The sequence below is a fragment of the Sinocyclocheilus rhinocerous genome, unplaced genomic scaffold, assembly GCF_001515625.1.
Source record: "Sinocyclocheilus rhinocerous isolate Xijiao unplaced genomic scaffold, SAMN03320098_v1.1 scaffold258, whole genome shotgun sequence".
Taxonomy (NCBI): domain Eukaryota; kingdom Metazoa; phylum Chordata; class Actinopteri; order Cypriniformes; family Cyprinidae; genus Sinocyclocheilus; species Sinocyclocheilus rhinocerous.
This window is the reverse complement of record NW_015634010.1, coordinates 737477-753148: the sequence shown is the minus strand read 5'-3', so window position 1 is coordinate 753148 and position 15672 is coordinate 737477. Positions and strand designations below refer to the sequence as shown.

General features: G+C 43.7%; 1 protein-coding gene across 1 annotated transcript in view; it reads left to right on the top strand.

The window, feature by feature from the left end:
* LOC107744909 (transcription factor SOX-5-like) overlaps positions 1-15672 on the top strand; it is a 76829-nt gene that overhangs the window by 46955 nt on the left and 14202 nt on the right. Inside the window, exons 7-10 of the mRNA XM_016558737.1 lie at positions 2820-2946; positions 5217-5302; positions 11413-11562; positions 14650-14821. Coding sequence (XP_016414223.1) covers positions 2820-2946; positions 5217-5302; positions 11413-11562; positions 14650-14821 — 535 coding nt within the window. The remainder of the gene's footprint in view (positions 1-2819; positions 2947-5216; positions 5303-11412; positions 11563-14649; positions 14822-15672) is intronic.

Genomic DNA, 15672 nt, shown 5'->3' with positions numbered 1-15672 from the left:
GTAACACTCTCATGAACATAAAACAACATTGACAGCTTCCTTTTTCAGCCATCAATGTTTAACCAGGTATATAATAAGCCGAGACACTTAATAAAGAGACTCAGGAAGTAGATCCATGTATGCAAAAGCAGATTGTTCGCACGTATTTGTTTGAGCGTGTGCACAATTTCTATCATATCCACCAGGGACAGTCCTTTCGTACTGACGCCTGCACCAGACTGGCAATCATCGCAGGCACTCTGTAAAAGTTAATGGCTTATGCCCACGTCCACGGGGCTAATATTATGTGCCAGTCTGCAAGTACAGTGTGTGTGTGTTAATGCTGCTATCCAGGCGCAAATTAATTATTAGTTATATGGCTATGTGTCCCCTCTTCAGCGCGAGGTCACTGAGGCCCGCCTTTAATTGCCGGAGCATATGGCTGGAAACAGATTTTAGCGGTGGGACTCGTTCTTAACCACCGTTCTTGCGCGCATTCTCAGATGTGAGCCATATTGTCAATGCTGGCAGCTATTGTTTCACTCATTTACTTCTTAGAGCAAATTACTCCCTAATAATAGCTCTACCTTGAGTTTTTCTCTCCTCCGTGCCAGCAAACCTGTTCACACTGCATATGTTAATTATCTGCACATCTTCATTATGTTCAAAAAGCTTTAGGTTCAAGCTGTGCCGCCTGGCGAGAGGCTCTGACTCAGTTTGGTGCCAACTTTCCACTTTTTCCCTTTCCGTTTGTTTCTTTCAGCATTTTTTTTTCTTTCTTGCTCTCTTTCACTCTTGAGCTCTCTCTATTATCATATCAACTATGAAAGTTGCAAAGTTAGCCACTCTCTTGTTATCCTTGACAGGTTTTTTTCCCTTTTGCCATCAATTTTTCTTAAGGCTGATTAGGCTGGGTTTTTTAAGGTTCTATTTTTTGTATGTTTTATGTATAAATAGATAAACAATTGTTATGTATCTTTTATATATACTTTTTTTGATTGTGGAACTGGTCCATAGGACCAGTCACAGAGGGCATTTTAGTCTCATTTGACATTTGTCAGTTGTAAAACCCATTCAGACCAAAGGACAGATTCCTCTGCTTTCTAAAAGTTTTTAAAAGCTTTTCAAGTAAGCCGTTCTTCCGACCAGAGATTTCAAGGAGCCAATATGGAATTCCTTAGCCAGCTGTTGGCTGATTAATAGAGCTTTATAGAGCTTGCAGCTGGAGTTGACACTTTTGTCGTAAGCTTTCTGGAATATTCCACAGTTTTCGTGTAAGTTATGACAGTGACAAAACTTCTATTATTGTTTAGGTGCAACAGAGTGTTTCCCTAAACTATTACTAGTTTAACAGCAACCCATCCAATCCCTACAGCTGAGGTACATTGTTCCAGTCCAAGATTATTCTTCATAAGTCTTCTTTGTTTCGCCCTCTACTTTTAAACACGTCATGCGTTTCTGGTTCCAGCCAATGTGAGAGATGCTTTGCAGGTAATGTTAACCATTCAAGGCCTTCAATTTAAATCTCCGTTGAAAGCAACTGTGAAGTTTAGTCCTATTGTTCTGTAATTCATGATACATGTCAACTGGATGCATCAAACTGCATTAACTGGCCTGAAAATGTCAATATCAGCCTCACCTACTCTGCGTGGGTAATGCTATTTGCTACGTTGATTGAATAGAGAACAGCATGACGGTGTGTTCGAACGCTTTGAGGAGATCCACAAGCCTCTAATTCCATATGCACCCACACACACTTGCTTACATGTCTATGCGTTTAAGAGAAGAGCGTGTGCTTATAATTTGCCACAAAAACACTCCTTGCTCAAAACCACCGGAGAACACAAACACACGTGTGCGCATTGGCTAGCACAAGCTATTGTGACCACAGAGCTGTAGCTCGCAGTGACAAGAACACAGGCAGAACCAGAGAAGCATATGTTCAATTAGGACTGGAAGTTAGAGCCGCACCAGCCTGTGGGGGGTCCTGTCGAAATGCAACAATAAAACACCACTGCCTCCTGATCTGGGAACAGGAGGCGTGCAGTTTGTGTTTAACCAAAATGGAGGAAAGATTGCTCTGTGGTTGTCATTCAAAAACCCTCAGCCTCTGTTCATCTTAACATGTGACTGTTGTGATAAAGCGCCTCCACTTCTCTCAGAGCATGTCATTTTCATATATACTGTATTGTCACTTTTGGAGCTTTTGTGTTTTTCTCGTCAGTAGAACCATCTGTCCTCTTCTTCTTCTTTGGGCCTGTGTGTCTCAAGACTCTCCCTTTGCCAAAGTCTCTGGCTTGTGTTTTTTTTCTCTTTCCTCTTTTTAATCCTGGAAACCTTGTGAAGTGGTGTGGCGAGTTGCAGAGCATGGTCCTCTGTAGAAATGGAGGCCAGCTGTTGCCAGAGCGTGAAGAAGCTCCTTCAAATTACAATAATCAAGGGGACCAACTGTCCCAAGAGCCACCGGTCCACACCTCACTTGTCCTCAGGTCACAGTTGCTGGACAAGCACAAGTGTTTAAACTCGCCCTAGGTGTAAACTGGCTAGTAAGGGGCATAGTGTAACCAGACAAAGTGTGGTCTGCCTTGCAACTTATTCTAGCCAGAAAACATCCATTTAGACAGGAAGTCTAATTGACATGTAAAGCAACCTACCACAAGTCGTTCTGCATTTATAAACCGTTTAAGCCAATTCCTGTCCAATGTGGCATCAGATGGTCAATAATCAAACTGTGTGGTCTGAAGGACTTTGGTTGATCATATTTCTTCATAGTTAACCCGTTTTGGCTAGACTCTTTGTTTGTGACAAACATCTTAATTGTTTTCTTTCTATCTCTTCAGCAGGTCCAGGGTCAGTTGCCTCCACTGATGATACCCGTGTTCCCTCCAGATCAGAGAACTCTGGTGGCCGCTGCAGCACAACAAGGATTTCTACTTCCTCCAGGGTTCAACTACAAACCAGGATGCAGTGAGTATTAAAGCAGCATTTCAGTGATGGGTTGTAAAATTAAAGACTTCAGTCCAGTTTATTGTTCACACTAGAGATTTCAAACCAGATTGCTGAAAGCGGAGTCTTCAACCCAATGTTGGGCAGCATCTCCCTCCTGTCTGGTGTGTTATTAAGATCAGCCAACACCGATGCCCGTCATCTCCCGCACATGACAGACTCTCAGACTAGACAAACTCACTTGCTTTTGTGTCTCTGTATTTCTTGTTCAAAAGTAGGAACAGGAAAAAAAAGAAAACTTCCTCTGGGGTTTGTGTTTTTGGCCGTAGCAGTCCAACTGTGAAGCAATGTGTTGTTTACCGCGAGAAACGAGGCGGCAAGTGCCAGCAGCGCAGCAGCAGAACGCTCGCGCTCTCACGGGGGGGTAGAGTGACCTGCCCCAGGTTTCTTCATATTAACACGGGCGACCGCCAGAACACACGTCCAATACGCCTCGCACACGCCTCCGACTCCTCTCCAACTGTACGCGTGCACACACACATCGCATAGATTGCACACTCATACACACTCATAAACGTACATCTCCCTTGTGAGACGGACCGGCCCGCATCTCCAGCTCCGCCCACTGCACTTCACAGTTTCCCAAACAAGTCCCCCCTCCTTTTTCCTCCTCCTGAAGGTCCCCCTCTCTCCCAACCATACACCCTCTATTTCAATTACAGCCAGCAGCACCATCAAACCCTGCCCAAAATTTCAATTACGCATGTCATTTAGTTACCAATACAGTGCCTGCTCATGAGGGAGGAAGCCGTCGTTTGAACTCCTTAAAACCAGAGCGGAAAAAAGGGGGATGAAATCCCTCCGGTCGCAGGGTCTGGACTAAGGGGATGCTGGTTCCCACCCATTGCTCCCCGGAGCCAGGCCACAGAGCTCTTTCAGTCAGTCTGAAGATGCTGCCTTCTCGCCAACAGCAACATGATTGCTTTCCTTTAGTTTTGCTCTTTTGTTACAGCTGTACCCGGGAGAGACATAAAATTGTTGGAATATTTGTGTTTGTTTAGGGACTGAGAAAAAAAGACAAAACACACACATCTTCCCAGAATACATCCTTGAACCGGGTCCAGGGCAATCTCTAACCTAGCGGATGAGTATTTTGGGGGGGGAGGGAAGCAGTGTATGGGAAAAAAGTTTTGGACCCACTGATAGGAGCGTCTGGTTTATTGCTTACTGAGACAAGCTCTGACTTCCTCAACAAACCCCCTTGTACAGATACTCTACAGCCCATGGTTGCATCCAAAAGTGCTGCCCAATCAACAAGTGCATTTACATGCAGTTTAAAAGTTACATTTCAGTTGGATTAAAGTAGAAATGCAGTAATTAAATTTAGTAGGCAAGATGCCTAGTAAGTCTTTGCCTAGTAAGTAATTAATTTTAATTTACTTCCATCAGATGCCATTTTTATTCTTTCCACGAGCTGCCAAACTGCATGCACAGAATGGTGGTATATCATAGGCGAAGGGAACATCAATACTGGCTTCAAAACATGACCAGACACACACTCCAAAAATCGTTGATTCTTCAAGAATAACAGAATTATGCTGTCACTTGTATCTGATATACTTTAAAGACGGTTTATCTGGACATTGGGCAGATGCATCTTCTCCCCTTCTTTCTCAGAGCGCCTCTTCCAACCTCCCCTCCCTTTTCAACCAGCATCATTCCATTGTTCATCACACTTTGAACTCAAAAAACTGCAGCACAGATTTGAGGGCACACTCGTGGTTTCTCATGTAACAGGCTTTTTCAGTGTGATGCTGATAACCCCCCTGCCTCCGCTAGCCGAACTGGACTGACCTTTACCTCACGGTCGTGTAATTATAAAGCCCATATCAGCAGGTGGACGCTAATAACTCTCGCTATTCACTCCTCATGTTCTGATTCATCTCTCCAATGCAGAGGCTCTTGTGCATGGCCCGAGGAGACGGGGCGCTGACGTTACCTCGTTAATTACCATCCTCTCCTTATCATGCCTTAGCCTTCAACTGCTATTGTGCTCAGGGTATTAGAGCTGCAGCCACACAATCAGCCTTTCATTAGAATGGAGGGGGAGACTTCACAATGGAGGTCTTTACCGACAGAAGAGAAAGCAGTGAATCTGTCGCTCCATTGAAGGAGAGGAGAGGGGGATGGGGCCCAGACCCTGTGCATAAGTGTGAGGAGATGAAAGGGATGGGTGATGTGTAAAAAAAAATCTAAAGATACTGACATACCTATAATGATCTCTTCCTCAGGTGACCCTTACCCTTTACAACTAATCCCTACGACTATGGCAGCCGCTGCTGCGGCGACGCCTGGCCTCGGCCCTCTTCAGCTACAGGTAACGTCCATCTTGTGGTTTTGTTTATTTCTGCATGTTCCTGTCTGTTTCCTTTTGCTGTGGCAACTCTGTGTGCGTTTTTCCCAACCTTTCAAACAAAATCTCTTTTTCTTCCCTCGTTTTTTTCCCCCCTTTTTTTGTTTTGTGATCCCGATAGAGAACAACAATGCCCACTGTTCTCCTCAACTATTTCCCTCATGCCAACTGCAAGTTGCCATAGAAATGGGCCTTTGTGAGGGGCCGGAGCCCAGAAAGAGAATGCCGCACTGCTGGCTCTGGGGTGCTGATATTGTTCACTGTGGAGTGAAGGGTACCATAGAAACTGTTTTTAAGGGGGACAGAGCACAGAGGGACACTGAACAGAAAGCAAACATAAAAAGATATTATGGGCAGTCTGAATAGAGTCAAACCCTAATGCAGCCTCACTGTGCTGCTCTGAAATGGAAAACGCAGTAAACATGCATCTCCACGTCTGTCCTTTATTCTCTTCCTCCCTAGTTTGCTCTTTGGCAGGAGGAGAAGAGAGGGGTGAAGAGCATAAATCACCCAGATGAGGGGGAATAGAGGTGCACATCTGCTACGATACTGTGTTTGTGTGAGAATATTGTATAACGATTCACTTTGGCCCAGGATGGACGTGCTGCATTGAACCCCTTGTCACCAGGTGTTTGAGATTCATTAACCTGGGGGCCGACAGGGTTTGGGGCCAGCCCTTCCTCTCTGTTACCTCCCTCAGGCATTAAAGAGCCTGGCTAAGAGGCCAAACTCACCCTCCCACCATTAGCCAAAATAGATGCACATTAGAGTGAATTTTAAAAGGGCATTGCACATACGTACACATGCAAAGATACACACCTGCACATCTGTATCACAGATTAAACATATGTAAGAGGTATAAATGGCTCTCACACATACGCGCTTGCACCGGAACAGGTGGTATTCCCAGGTGCCCTCTGGATAACAGGTAATAAAACAGGATATTTTTTCTGTTTGTTTTTTTCAGCCCTCGCTATCTGTGCACTCACCCCGCTGTGCTCCGTATGACTGGCTTACTGCGAGAATCTTGTCCCGTCTGATTTGATCTGCTTCAGAGCTTGTATCCATATGTTCCTTCATGTTAAGATTCAAAAAATCCCTGATTGAACAGCTTTGTCAGGCGCAATTGGATTTCACCAGAAAAACAACTGGGAAAAAAAGAAACAACATCCAATGCCACTGTTCTCTCATTCCATCCTCAAATCTCTCTTGCAACACACACACTCACAGAGAGAGAGATTACGGCTTTATCACAAAGAAAATTATTTACTAAGGCTAAACTAAATACAGATGTTTCAGACAGAAGCACGTTGGATTTCCTCTGGGACAATTGGCGTGTCTGCGCGTCTCATCTTCAGACCTCCCAATTCGATGAGAGGCCAAAATATTTGCTTTGGTCACTCCACAAGTCACTGTTTACTGGCTTTCGCATTCAACCCGATGTGCTCACACTTTCAATGTGGGTACAAATCTGGCTTGCAATTCCTTACCCCTCTTCTCAATGCACTTTCTGTCCTCTCAACTGTATTGTACTTAATTTTAACACATTGCAATTTGCCTCTTGCATTCTATGTAGTGTGCATGTCCAAAGTGTTTAGAGAAATTATCTTTAGGTTATATGTTTCAACACACACACCTGCAATCGCCAAATGGACAGAGTCACATCTGTGTGAGACTGCTCACCTACACACTGGGCATTAAACAAGACCTTTAAGTGTGTGCGTCTGAGCTAGAGGCAGTCATTGCACCAGGGGTCGCTATCTTTAAAGTGTTTGCCATTAGTCACTGCAGCGGTCTTTAAACCTGGCCACAAAAACACTTTTCACAACTGCGGCCACAGTTCACACTGACCTAATATTCTATAACCAGCTAAATTAACCTGCGCAACCCACCAAAACCACACATATAGGCTGAGGGATTGTCTTGAAAAGCAGGGACAATGACTGTGTTGAAAATGTGGGAATAGAGAAAGAGAGAGAGATGAGAAAAGAGTACTGAAGAGGTATAAACTGGGTCAATGGAGGAGGTCAGCCATCATATGTAGAGGCAGATGTTAGACCATATTGCACTGGATTACTGCAGCACACAGGAGAAAGAGAGAGAGAAAGCAAGAGGGGAGACTGTATTTAATGCCTTTTATCAGTCGTAAGAAATAGTACATGTATTTCCATTTGTAGTTCAAACCCCCAGCGATTAATTTTTTTGACGGACACTTGGAAGGCTGCATGTGTATTCACAGTGATAAGCACCGTGAATTCCTTTCAGATAGCAATCTGGTGGCATTGTCCGAGCTCGATGAGGTAAGTGACACTGTTAATAGATAGTATGGTTGGATTGATCCTGTTGATGTTACAAAACATTCCCAGTGTATCAATGACAATGGGAATGGTATTTTGACTCAAAGCTTCCCACAAGCAGACCTAAAACCTGGACTGAGTACTGTTCCTTGACAATCCGAAAAAATAATCAAGCAGAAAAGAGAAAAATTATCCTACCTCACAATAGATTTTAATTTGGCTTTTGGATTTTTGTAAGCACTAGCTTTAGCACTAATTGACACTTAGGGAGGGTGATTTCTTGGCAGCAGCTTCAGTCAGACGCAACTCATGTCAAAGTTCATCCTGCCTGGCGCACTAATCAAAACGGCACAGAACTCAACAGCCAGTGTTTAATTTAGCACACAAAAAAAAATAATGACAAGAATAGGAAGAATTGACGACAACAAAGAAAAAAGCATAGACGCACAATAGCCAGCGGTGACCAAAACGACAATAGCTTAGAGGATCACTCCGAACTGCTTCCATTTTGACAACAAAGCAAGATGGGAAAAGAAGCTCATAATCTGAGTAAAGCAGGGGATTACTGGAGAGCGAGCGATGTCTGCTCAGCCACATAAAGACACGCAGATCCACTCCGACGGATAGCGCTGACAGCAAGCCCGTCTTTCTGCGCTCAGGGAGGGGACAGGGGCTTAGCGAGGATGGGGTGGTGGCTTTGTTAAAACATGTGTCACCAACACTAATACTCTCCAATCAGCCTTACGAGTTAAAGCCCAAATGCCAATCTATCTCCTCCCGTCACCCTGCATATACACACGTACAAACACACACACATTACTTAGTGCCATCACATTTGACCTGCTAGATCGGACAGGCCTGAAATCAAGTGCTGCATAACAGACTGGTGTTGCCATTGTGATCTTTCTTGTGCGTCCTCCCTTTGTGTTGACGGTGTGTTTTCTTACCTTTGTCACCTTTAAACACACACACACACACACACACACAGAGTTCTAGTTGGAGAATTAGAGCTGGCCTAAGACTCCTCTGTGAGGATTAGCAAAGAGAGAGAGTGAGAGAAGCAAGGGGAGAAGCTTTAAGAGTTCAAAAGGACGCAGCTTGACTGAAGGAGTCAAGAGTCCTATCAAATCCCTCACAGATACACCCTCCCCCATTCAGCACCTCTGTGTGTGTGTTTTTGCGCAAGGCTGACATTTAAATTCCTCTGTTACATCCCCACTTTTGAGACCAGCCACCCATTCATCCCCCATTCTCGCTGCGTGTGCATACGTGAGCCCGTGGGCACTTGAGGGGCATTGTGCTGTCACTTCCTGTTTGCTCACGCTGACGACGGGGTGGCAGTGCTTTGAGCGTGTTCAGTGGCAGCCCGTTGGAAGTGCAGTGTATGTGTGTGTTGGTCTAGTAGTTGTGACTGACAAGAGCTGGCCCTGTAATAGAACTCAATTCAGAGAGAAAATAAAGCAGTCTGATGCAGTGGACTGGACACGGAGCATCTCCCCCTCTCACGCACACACATAGGCAGAGCACACTCCGACAGGGGCCGTATGTCACGCTCAGGCACACACACACAACCAGGGGCCTTGGTGGGAGTAATTGAACAGAAATGACCTACAAGAGCTTTATTTCATGTCCTGCTCCCCTGCACAGACTACAACTTACAACTGAGGTCACCTCATGATCAGAAAGCCCAGAAAAATGTGTGTGTGTGTGTGTGTGTGTGTGTGTGTTGAGGTAGTGTATGACTGTGCAACCAGAGTAAGGAAATAACCGAAATATAAGTAATAACCGACTGACTGTACAGTGGCTAACTCATTACTTAACATAACGAAGTATAGATTTGAGCTGAAATTATTTTTGATGTTAAAAGAGTGATACAAGAGATAAATGAAATCAATTTTGTAGGACAAAATCCGATTATAAAGTTTAACAGTGGAATAAATTTTATATGAATATTTGACCATGAAATGTTGCTGTTGACCAGTCAGAATCTAATATTCCAGCAGTGTATAATTCTTCAGTTTAAACAGCATATTGTTTCTATGCAAGGTTTCTAAAATGTTATTTTAATTACTTATGTTAATGTCTAATATTATTGTAGACATCTAGTTTTACTTACTGTAGACAAAAAAAAATATTGGCCATACATAAATATAACAATATATATATCAGAGATTTTTTATATATCAATGTACCCCTACTTTTAGGCATACAGTTAATATAGCAGTGTCCTGTTTTTGAAGAAAAAAATCTGTACTTATTAACTTTATTAGCTCTCTGAGGTGCAAATTTAGGCAGATAAAAGCCAGTGTGAGTGGATAGAGATGTTCTGTATGGAGATATGTCTCTAAGCATGATGGTGTGTTAATCTCTGTGTTCTCATCTGATAGAAATATTTAATTCTAGCAGATACAGCCGACAGAAGATTGTGGAGAATGTGCTGTCGAGGTTGAGAGAGAGAAAGAACTGCCATGGACATTTGCATAAACCAGTCTTTGTTTCCTGTTGGTGGCTGGCAGCCAGAGACGAACAGAAGGACGGAAGTTTTACTCACAAACAGCCACTCGCTTCCAAACCTTAAAGAGAAAAAAATACAATTTAAAAAACAGCCCGTCTCTGCTGCTACTGTAAACACAGATTTGGTTCCTCATCTTTTCCCACAAATACAATAAAAGCCCCTCTCTCTCTTCATTCTTAGCTTTCCTCAAAGTCCACAAAATTGCACATGAAAGCAGCACAAACTCACTTATTGCAAGAATTGTACAAACAGCTTCGGGAATATATTTTGCGTGATGTCCAGCCACTGTACTGTCTGCCTGTTACCGTAGAAACATGTGCTCTGGTCCACAAATACATTGTTGAGGAGCACATCACTGAGCTCCATGTTTAACAGTTGGGTTATGTTATTGCTTGAGGTTGAGTAATACATGTTTGTTTGAGGGGTAATGCAGATATCAATATCTAAAGACCTGATAAGCCAATAGAATATTGATATGTACATATAAATATGCATGACAATAATTTTTTTTATTTATTTTTAGTATTTTATTTTCAAAATGTTCATTATCTGTTGATGAAGCTAATATGATTTTGTACTGATGAAACTATTAATCAAAAGATCAGCCAATATATTGGTCAATAATGACTACATTTTAAACAACAGGAAAAGAAAGTAGCAAAATGTTTGTTTATTCTGTCAAATGGCAGTATGCTTTATTTCATTGAATAATGCTGGCAGATATGTTTTCGAGTTTTAAGAGTGCTTTCTCATGAGTCCTCCTGTCCTGGTGTGCGTTCTTAAACGAGTAAAAGAATCAACGGGGGGTCTGGCGTTTGTTTCCACTCCCAGTGGCTAAGAGCTTCACAACTTCTCTCTTTACGTTAACACATTCACCAGTTTTTCACCTTGAGAGGCACTTTTTACAGTCTTTTCTTTCCTTAGTGAATATGACCCTTACGGTGAGTGTGTTTTTTCCCTGGATGCACCTTGGCGGGGACATGTCTCACTCAGGCGTCTGCTAGCTGTTAGCGTAGCCCCTTGAGGCTGGATGGTGGAACATAAAGTGACAGCTCTGTCCCCTCACACATAAACAACCATCAGCCCTCTCCACTAATGGCCAAACCAGCTTTTTTGCCTTTTTTTCCCTTTTTGTTTGTTTGTGCATTCTATGTATTCATTTATTGATGGACCTTTCCCTCTTCTTCATCCACTCTTCTGTCCCTTCTCCCTCTGTCTGTCCTCTCTTTTTTTCCTCTTTCTATCTCTCTGTCTCTGAGCAGCAGTTGTATGCAGCTCAGCTAGCTGCCATGCAGGTGTCTCCAGGGGCCAAACACAGCACAGTGCCTCAGGCCAACCTGGCAACCGGAACACACTCGCCCACCAGCGGCCAGAGCGAGAAAAACAGAAGCACCCCGCCACCAAAGCCCAAGGTATGTGTTTGTGGATGCGTATTAGGCTTGAACAACTGCGTACATTTACCATCCATAGCTAATAGTCTTTGTATGCACTGGTTTTTTTTGGTTGATTACCCATAACTTGCGCAAGCTGGCACTATGCCCTCAATACTCAGTGCCTCATTGCATTGTTCCATTTCATGTGCTTTGTTATGGCAGCTTCTGAAGGTCCTTGGTCCTCAAACCTGAAGTCTAGCTACCACCGCTGTGTTGTGCTTTTTCCGATTGCGTATAAGTCTCTGAGCAGGTATCTTTCCCTCCGGCCAGCATGGCAGCAGGAGGCCGGAGCTATCTGAGCGGAATAAAGCTCCATGAATATCAGGCAGAGCAGAAATAAAAGCAGCCTGTCTGTCCTCTCTTCCCTCCTGCTGGGCTGGTCATTCTAGACGCCCGGACACCCCTGCAAGCCCATTCTGTCCCGCTCAGCAGTACAATAGCTGGACCGTGGGGTGGCCAAGGCTGGATAAACATGTGTGAAGGCCTGTTGCCCGCTCCCTCTCCGGCCTTGAGCCACAGCTGAGCCCGATGCTTGTTTGGATAGGGAAGAGAACAGACCTTTCCATCCGTCAATCTCAGTGCAAAGCTTTGGCAATCCCCATCGATTGGGTCTGGCCCCATGCAGCTCACTGTGTCAAAGGCTAATGAAAGCTGGTTTCCTCAAATATTTGGTCCTTTGTTGTCACATGACCAAATAAATGGAGAGAAAGAAGAGGGATAGGGATAATACAGATAATTGGCAGTGCCGCCTGCACCTGCTAGACCTCCACAGCTACTGAGCCATGAGAAAATGACCTTTTCCTTAAATATATTGTCTCTAATATTCCGTCAAGTAAGTGGAGTCAGAGTCCTCCATTTTTCTTTCTCTACTTCCTGTTTCACTCTCCAATTATTTCCTCAATCACGACTCTCTTGTTCTCTCTGCGTCTGCAAGCTTTTGCCATCATGAAAGGGCAAGCATGTATATTTCAGGGTTGCTGCCCTGGGGTAGTTGCCAATCTCTCATTTTAAGACGTGTGCCATGTGTCAGACAGCTGGTTGGACTGAGGCATACAAAGCTTAAGTGCTTTACCCCGGGGGGAAGCCTCACAACACAGGTGCATCACAGTCACTATATCACAGTTTTCACTCTGTGACCTACTCAAGGGATCACACATCCAGACCCTCACACCCTCATTCCTTCACTCAGGCTCAGTGCTGCCACAGTTGGCTTTAGGATGTCTCTTGAAATTGCTATATATATATATATATATAATTTATTTAAACAAAAAAACAGTAAAAACAGTACTCTTGTGATATATATATATATATATATATATATATATATATATATACACAGCTAGATTGTATGGTTGGTTAACATTCTGACCTTTGACACTTCCGGTGTAAACACCTTCAAGCTGTTACTTCCAGTATTGATACAATGTTATTGTTAATTTCTAGGTGTTTTTTTGTTTGTTTTTGGATTTCTAAGTGACATATGTCATTTTATATGAGATTTAAGCTTATTAATTTTGTATTTGAGTTGTCTCCTCCTGTAAAATGTGTATGACCGATCTTAAAGCTAGCTTTCCTTCTCTCACATGGCTTTGCCAGTCTTCATTAGTTCTCCCTTCACCAGCTTCATTCTCTTTGGCTAACATCCCACCCAAGGATTTGCTTCTCGAAGAACAATCCACCATCGGGGTGGGAGGCAGGCATTATCTGTCATAAATATTCAGTTTTATTCAGTTTACACCCGACACAATATGGGTCATGATACAGTATTCTCCTCAATCTCGTCTTAGTGTTCTCATTGAGAAGGGTCTTTTGTGTGTCTCCCTTACGATGGAGTCCACATCCCACTGGTTCCCTTTCCATTGAGAACAGCGCTAATGAAGGACAATCCTGTTATGGCCCATCACAGCACAAGCAGTGAGGGAAAGGTCTTAATCAAGCTCTCCAGACCTCAGAAGCTCTGTTCCAAAACCTAGCATGCTGCCTACTGCCTCTGAAAGAGAGCGAATGTCTGCTCGCACTACTGCAGACGCAAGACGAGGAGAGACAGTTCTGTGAGAGGTAGTTGTCCTCTATGGCTGCTGCAAATGCTTTTGTGTTTCTGGCCATTCATGACAGACGGAAAGGCTCTAGAAACAGGTGTCGGTACAGATGCCACACTCCTCATTTTAGCACATATAAGATCTCACCACAGTGGGAGCATGATAGTGACCTGAGACTCACTCTGCCAGGCGAGGTTGATTGACAGCTGTGGCTTGAGCGAGGGCTGGTGAGGTCATTAGAACCTGGAGGTCTTGCCTGTGTGCCCACATGCTTCTGATGTGGTTTCATTAAGGATCTGTGAAGCTGTTAAGAACAATAGTGAAGACAGAAAGGTCTTGATGGCAATTAAGACAGGTTTAAGCCTTCAATGCAATGTTCTAATGATGTGCATGGGGCAGCATCTGTCGTTATGAGATCTAATTGGCTCTATGGTGCCTTCTCTGATGTGATTACAATGTCAGCAGGGTTGATATCTGGGTACTAGTCATTTGCACGTATGAATAGATGTCCACCACTGATAACCTGGAGGCAGACAGGCAGTGTTGTTGTTTTTTATTATGTAAATTGACATCTGTGAACATTTGAAGCTGGAATGTGTGCATAAAATAATTATTTGTGCTTATATTTATGGAATGCTTGGCCATTCTGTGTTTGTTTGTATGCTTGTATGTTTTTTTCTTATCAGTGCGCAACATGTTTGGTAAAAGTGTGAATCTTCTCACTTAAGCATGTTTCTTTACATGGTATGCTCGCTTTGTCCCTGTTCTCTTGTTTGATTGAGCATGGGTGTGCTGCATGTTTATTGTGCCATGGCACTGCGCAACATCAATCCAATTTTGGCAAGTTTTTCAACTGGCCTGCGCAACCACAATTACTCTTACCTTTTCTTGTGGCCTGGCTGCATCTGCTGAAAACCTACATTTCAGCGTGCGGTCAGCTGATTTGACCCTTGCTCGGAAAATTGATTGGGTCCCAAGTCTCTGAGGAGAAAAATCACACCAGGCCAAACGTGTTGCTGTTTTGCAGGACGAGGGCGCTCAGCCCTTGAATCTGTCGTCCAAGCCTAAGGCATCCGAGAGCAAGTCACCCACCTCCCCCGCTTCCCCACAGGTCCCTGCCCTGAAGCTGGGCCACGGGTCCCTGAAGCACAGCGCCCCCTCCAGCATTGGAGGACCGCCATCCAGACTCAGCTCCATAGGTACCCACACCTCCACAGTTCATTGCAATTCAATAAACACACACAAATCGCAGCATAACCTGCTTAATGTTATTACATATTGCCCTGAATGTATCTCTCAAGAGCATTTCCTACTCCCTGGATATGTTTTTCTGCTTGCACAGACTCTTGTATGAGATGGTAATTGATGTTACATTTTTAGGTTTGTAGAATTTAATTTTGCCTGAAGGGCACATTGTCAAACATTTATTAGTCTAAATGGTGGGGGAGAGCTTGTTAAGCAGCTGTGTTTGGAAGTGAAAAAGAGCGAGACAGCGGATGGGAAGGTTTAGCGGCGTTTATTTCTGTTGTTTAGAGGTGCTGAATAGAGCAACACAAGCCTTCCTGACAGGCTCAGAGATTAGACAAGCCTCTTACACAACTCTGTTACCACCCACAGCACAAACAACATACATTAATAACACAATAAAGCAATATTCTCCCCATCCCCTTGCTTCCCCTCATCACAACAGTTAGCCATTTCAGACTTCTTCCCTGTAATCGCAGTGTTTTTCAACAAATCCTGGGATTTAATAGCAGATTAGTGGATTTGCCGCCCAGATGTTTTTTGTTCTGAAAAATGGATTAGGAAGTAAAGTTTTCACTGGAATCCTTTGGAACATGACGCAGTGAATGGTTCTTTAAATTTGAGAGTGCCGTATGTCCCATGATTATTCCATCTGGTGCACATCTTTAAGGGGTCAGGAAGTATTGTGATATCAAAGATGTATTCAGAGCCCCACTTAACATTCTGTTTGTAGGTGTATGTGTTTATCTGGATGTATATTTATATTTCAACTTGACAGATCCCTTTGCACGCCCTTTTTGTGCAA